This window comes from Carassius auratus, chromosome 45, assembly GCF_003368295.1.
Source record: "Carassius auratus strain Wakin chromosome 45, ASM336829v1, whole genome shotgun sequence".
Taxonomy (NCBI): domain Eukaryota; kingdom Metazoa; phylum Chordata; class Actinopteri; order Cypriniformes; family Cyprinidae; genus Carassius; species Carassius auratus.
The window spans coordinates 18,390,817-18,397,540 of NC_039287.1; the positions used below are offsets into that span (position 1 = coordinate 18,390,817).

Consider the following 6,724-nt stretch of genomic DNA (forward strand, 5'->3'; position numbering starts at 1 on the left):
ACTAAAGGTAGTGGGTTCAATTCCCAGAGAACACACATACTGATAAAAAGATGTATATCCTGAATGCACTGTAAGGATAAAAGCGTCTGCTGAATGTATCAATGTATTTGGCTTCTGCAAACTGCTATTAGTGCAGTTCTCTGGTCGTGTATGCTGTTGTGTGATCTACAAGGATTGCTTCTGTGATCTGAGCTCCTGGAAGAAACAGCGTCAGGTCTCTGAATCTGCCCTAAAGTCTGACTCTGTGTGAACTGATCAAAACAGAGCAGGGTGCCAGACACGGGCTAAACTCAAAACACTGGAAATCACTAGAGCACATTTTAGAAAACCAACACTTTATTGAGTTCAGCATATACAAACCCAGAGAAACACACACAGCTTCAAAATGACCCGAGGCTATTAACAGCCTCACAAACCGTGTGTGTGTGTGTGTGTGTGTGTGTGTGTGTGTGTGTGAGCAGCATCAGAGCCCAGAACAAACACACAGACTCTGGAAGACAGTGATGTTCAGAGAGGTCAGTATCAAACAATTATTTACAGTGTGTTAGCCACCATACATTAATAAAGTCTAGAAGTACAACACTGAGCAGAATGACATATCACGTGTTCTTCGATTCAGTTGGGATCAGATGCTATGTTTAATAATAGCTTGGATGGATCTAATTTAAAACTCATTAAAAATAAGTGTTTGAGTCCATTACCAATGTTATAGTGCAATGCCATCTCCAAAACTGAATATATTAGAAGAGAAAACAAGTTCTTATTTGAATAAATATGCTTCAGATCAACTGACATTTACAATAATAAGCAAACAATCTAATAAATAACACATAAACCAACAATCAAGTAATAAGTCCTGGTCAGTGCAGATGAAGTGAATGGAAGTCTTCAGGAAGTGCAGGTGTGATGATGATGATGATGATGAAGAGTGAGGAGCATCACGAGGGCTGTGTGCGGGACGGGGCGGCTCCTGGCTCCAGCTGCGCGGGACACTCAAAGTGCACACAGTGAAAGACCTGCAGGGATCATGGGAAAGAGGTCAGACACACAGACGCTTGTGTTGAGCAGAGTTCCTCCACACGCTCTCACCTCATTGGCAGTGTTGTGAGTCCCCACGATCCGCACGAACGCCGCCGCATGCTTGTTAAAGCTCAGCACCTGCCAGGATCTGACATCACAGAGAGAGACGCACGCTAAACATACAAACCTCATGCACTCTTAAATATCACAGTTTCACTGAAATCTACATTTAGTGGGAAATCACATTTAACTCTTTCCCTGCCAGAGTTATCCCGCTTTTGCAGCTTTTTGTGTTTTCAGTGTTGTACACTCGGGGGCGCTATTACACACTTCTGAACGAGTACAAAACCTCCCGAACACAAACACACATGAACAGGAAGGAGAAACCGTGATCTCTCATGTAAACAGATGCATATTGAATATAATGCAATCATCAGCAACAGACAGCACATAAATCTAAACTGCATGATGTTATGGAGTAAAATGTTGATCCAGGAAGTGATATATGTCTGTGCAAGCTTTAATAAGTGTTGAAGGAAGCGACTTACTGGATTTATGCTTCGATAATCAGACTGAATATTATCCAGATGTAGTTCTTAATAAAAAACGTGATTTTCTCAACTTTTTGCTCAGAATTATGCATTTTTATGAAACTTACCTATATTCAAGTGTTGATTAAAAAAAAGGCTTTAAGATCGAATAAAACTGATTCTTTTTTTTTCTTTTTTTGAAGTAAAGGCTCTGTTATTTATTTTGGTGTATTGTGCATTCAAATATTCATTCAGAAAAATATACTGGAGGACATCAAATGTAAGTAAAAATCATCAAAATCGCTGGCGGTGGCTGGCAACTTGTTTTCAGAAACGGTGGCAGGGAAAGAGTTACTAATCCACAAATGAATGAAAGGTATTTAATAATCGACAGTAACTGTCAGTGTGAGTGTGTGAGTGTGTGTCGTGCTGCAGAGGATGGTCAGGTCACCGGCAGGACACTTTGGTCCGGTCCAGCACTCTGGTCCACTGCTGCTGGTTGGTGGACACCTCGATGTAGTAACTGTACGAGCGTTCATCACAGTCCCACAGCAACAGCCTGAACACATCACAGACGTCTGTCAGTCAGAACACATCCGAGTCTTCAGCACACTCTCTCTGTCGCTCAGGTCTGTTTGTGGGTCTTACTAATATTAAACCAATGAACTAGGGCTGGGAAGATAAATCAATGCAGAATCGATTCGTAGATTCTCAGAAGGCATCGCGATTCCTCTGGATTCGATTCTGAGCTTAGATTTCAACAGCAGATGGCGCTCTAATCTAGTTTTGATCCGCACACTCAAATGCTCATGAAGAAGAGTGCTACAGAGTGCTTGTGAGTCATGTAAGTTCACTTCATCTCAGAATGCTTTTATGATGCAGGAGTAATGTAGACACAGCCCACTGTGAACACCTTTTTAAATCGCTTCAACCTTTTTAAATTTTATGAATTATTTGGAAACGAGCGGAGTACGGTTGTTTCTAAAGCATGCAGTGCCATCTGCTTTTCAAAACTAATCTCAGAATCGATTCAAGAAAGAATCGCGATGCATTCGGAAAATCTCAGAATCGAATCATTTGCTGAAGCATTTCTCGATTCACGATGCATTGATTTATTTTCCCAGCCCTACAATGAACAGCATTCAGAAGAGCTTGTGAGTAACCCTCGTCACTCCACTCCCCTTCATACAGCGTCTGGAGACGGATCTCAGCTCGCTCACAGTGCACTGGTTAATAAACGACTGATCTTTGAATCGGTACAGGGTTTTATTATACTTCAGTTAATTTCTACTTATTTTTTGGTATATTTCAGTGCTTAATGGTGTGCCATGGGATTTTTTACTGATCAAAACTGTGCTGCAGCAGAAAATGGTTGGGAAAGATGGCTTTAGGCACGCCGACAAGACCCTTGAGTATTGTTCACGAGCGCCGCATCTGCTGTGGAGGGAGGAACTTCAGTGAACCAGAAATATGAGTCAGTGGACTACCTGAACCAGAACAATTTGTTCACCTAAAAGATTTGTTCACGGACGAACCATCACTAGTGCAATTTCATATAGCCAATATTAAATATTTGGAATACATATTTTCATATTTTATTAGGTTCTTTGATAAGATTACAATACCAAGGTCTAAGTAGCAACGTGATGTCCCCGATGCGCGGGTCGGGGTGGGTAAAGAAATTTTACTTTATTTGCGGGCTGGAGCGGGCCAAATAATTTCATAAACGCGGGACCCGCAGGTTGGAAAAAAAACCCTGACCGGTGCATCACTAGACTGCATGAGCGAGCACGAGTGATACTGTGTCCGCCGGTCCACGACTGGAGAAAAAGATGAGGCTCATTAAAGCTCACTGGATGAGTTTTCTCCTCTGAGAGAAAAGGCTGCACAACTGACAGAACAAGTTACAATATCTGAGATTTTTTTTTTACTTGAATGCCATTGCTTAAATTGATATTATTTATCTTTTGACAATTAACCTCCTGAGTTCAGAAACATTGTTTAATATAATCGCTGTTCATAGTTTTATTCAAAGATCAGAATCAAGATAAATGTATTATGTTTCTTATGATAACTGAGATAATTCTGCTAAATGTATTCTTTCTTTACCTTGAAAGTCATTGCTCTAAGTTATCTTTTATATTTCATATTTTGTTCAAATGTTTAATATATCTGCTGTTCATATGTTCATTTATTAGTGTGTTATATGATTAGAATGTTGTCCCAGTTTTAAGATAAAGCACAGCAATGATATTTGAGAGTGTATTTTCCCTTTTCAGGAAAAGTGTCAAAAAAGCAATTCTTGACTAGGTATCGGTATCGAAACAATAATTTTTGTATGGTGACAACACTCACACACACTCACTCACTCACTCTAACACACACTCACTCACTCTCTCACACTCACTCACACTCACTCACACTCACTCACACTCACTCCCACACACTCACTCCCACATACTCATACTCACTCCCTCACACTCACACTTAAACACACACTCTCTCACACTCACTCTCACACACATACTCACTCCCACACTTTCTCACTCACGCAAACAGTCACTCTCTCACACTCGCACTCACTCACTAACACACACTCACTCACTCTCTCACACTCACTCACACTCACTCACACTCACACTCACTCCCACATACTCACTCCCACATACTCATACTCACTCCCTCACACTCACACTTAAACACACACTCACTCACACTAACTCACTCACTCTCTCACACTCACTCTCACACACATACTCACTCCCACACTTTCTCACTCACGCAAACAGTCACTCTCTCACACTCGCACTCACTCACTAACACACACTCACTCACTCTCTCACACTCACTCACACTCACTCACACTCACACTCACTCCCACATACTCACTCCCACATACTCATACTCACTCCCTCACACTCACACTTAAACACACACTCACTCACACTAACTCACTCACTCTCTCACACTCACTCTCACACACATACTCACTCCCACAATTTTTCACTCACGCAAACAGTCACTCTCTCACACTCGCACTCACTCACTCTAACACACACTCCCTCCCTCTCTCACACTCACTCACACTCACTCCCACACACTCCCACATACTCACTCCCCCACACACATACTCACACTCACACTTAAACACACACTCACTCACAATAACTCACTCACTCTCTCACACTCACTCACTCTCACACACATACTCACTCCCACACTTTCTCACTCACGCAAACAGTCACTCTCTCACACTCGCACTCACTCACTCTAACACACATACTCACTGACTCACTCTCTCACACTAACTCACTCACTCACACACATATACATACTCACTCCCTCACTCTCTCTCACTCCCACACACTCACTCACTCACTCACACACTTTCTCACACACACACACACACTCTCACTCTCACACTCACTCTCTCACACACAAATACACACACACTCTCATTCTCACACTCACTCTCTCACACTCTCTAACTCATACAAACTCACTCACTCACACACATACTCACTCCCTCACTCACACATACTCACACACTTTCTCACACTCAGTCACTCACACACTTTCTCACACACACACACACACACACACACACACACTCACTCTTTCTCACACACAAATACACACTCATTCTCACACTCACTCACACACTCACTCTCTCACACTCACACAATCACACAAACTCACTCACATGCTAACTCGCTCATACATGCACTCGGTCACTCACACACACTCACTCATTCTCTCACTCACACTCACTCATTCTCTCACCTCACACACTCACTCTCTCACTCACACACACCTGAGGGAGCTGATGATGTAGGGCTGTGCCAGCTGGATGACGATGGCTCCGGAGCCCAGCTGATGACAGGTGTAGCCCGAGTCCCAGTCGTAGTTGTGTGTGTCTCCGTTCAGCAGAGCGTTTCTGCTGCGGCTCACTCCCTCGATCACACTCGCACACGCCGAAACCGTGGCCACGTTTTCACTGGGCACTGCAGACACGAGCGGGACATTCACTCACACACGACCAACACTACACCGCAGATAAAACAACCGATGACAACATGACGTCTTACCCACAAGCCCCTTCTCCAGAGTGAAAGGACGGCTGGTGAACATGCACTCGAAAGCCACCAGATGGAAGACTTTATTGACAGTGTTGTGTGTTCCTACAATCCTCACGTACCTGAGAGATGAAGAACAGCACAGATCCATCTGCTTCCACACACTTGTGATGCCAGCACACACTCATTCAGGAGATTCACACACACTGGACTTACAGGATAGAAGCTCTGGCTTTATGGTCAGCATTCTTACATTAACAAGGTGGATATTAATATAATATTATTATGATTATCTTGCAGCAAGATCTACTCTGATTATTAGGAGAGCTCCACAGCGCTTTACCTGCAGACCCGAGGAGAGAAGAAGAGCTTCTGCCAGGAGCGGCACAGGAACCTGGAGTGATCCACCACCCGAACCCAGTCCAGCTCATCCACAGACACCTCGATGTAGTACGAGTACGAGCTGCAGGAGAGGAACAACTCACACTCCGTTACATCAACACACACGACACACACAACCAGCTCAAACACGCTTCAGCTACAGCCTGAAATCCTCCACAGCAGATGAACTCTGATATCAGAACAGACGCATGTTGTTACAGTAGCACTGTTGTGTTGGACAAACATCTATGTGTACGGTAACACCCTAAAATGACCGTAAGCCTCAATTTAAACAACTATAGTATAATGACAAGTAAAGGTAATAAGTTTTGACAAAACGTTTTCTAACAGGAATCATATAATAAGAGTGCGGCGGCTCACCGGCTGTCCCGGTCCCACAGCAGGATGCGGATGTGGTTGATGATGAAGGCCTGGCCCAGTTTGACCTGGATCCCGGAGCAGCCGTCCTCCTCTATGGGGTGTCTGGAGAAGCCATGGTCCAGATCATAGTTCTGCGTGTCTCCGTCCAGTAACGCCGACTTCAGCTCGCCTTTGACCACCTGAGCACCGTGCTCCATCGTAGCGACATTCTCCTCAGGAACTACACACACACACACCACACACACACACACACACACACAGACACACACAGACACACACACACACACACAATTCTCAGTTTGATTTTAAGAATCTGGTAAAAACATGTCCTCTCTG

The 6,724-nt window shown here is 43.8% G+C and overlaps 1 protein-coding gene across 2 annotated transcripts in view; it reads right to left on the minus strand.

Moving 5' to 3' along the window:
• Window positions 1-318: 318 nt before the first annotated feature.
• Window positions 319-6,724, minus strand: part of LOC113063479 (BTB/POZ domain-containing protein 9-like) — a 9,408-nt gene continuing 3,002 nt past the window's right edge. The window contains exons 4-10 of one of the 2 annotated variants that reach the window (XM_026233915.1): window positions 6,389-6,608; window positions 5,970-6,089; window positions 5,639-5,748; window positions 5,365-5,554; window positions 2,002-2,109; window positions 1,090-1,168; window positions 319-1,016 (exon numbers count right to left, since the gene is read on the minus strand). In XM_026233915.1, the coding sequence (XP_026089700.1) occupies window positions 939-1,016; window positions 1,090-1,168; window positions 2,002-2,109; window positions 5,365-5,554; window positions 5,639-5,748; window positions 5,970-6,089; window positions 6,389-6,608 (905 nt within the window). In that variant the 3' untranslated portion in view covers window positions 319-938. The remainder of the gene's footprint in view (window positions 1,017-1,089; window positions 1,169-2,001; window positions 2,110-5,364; window positions 5,555-5,638; window positions 5,749-5,969; window positions 6,090-6,388; window positions 6,609-6,724) is intronic. The other variant, XM_026233916.1, reaches the window with a different exon arrangement.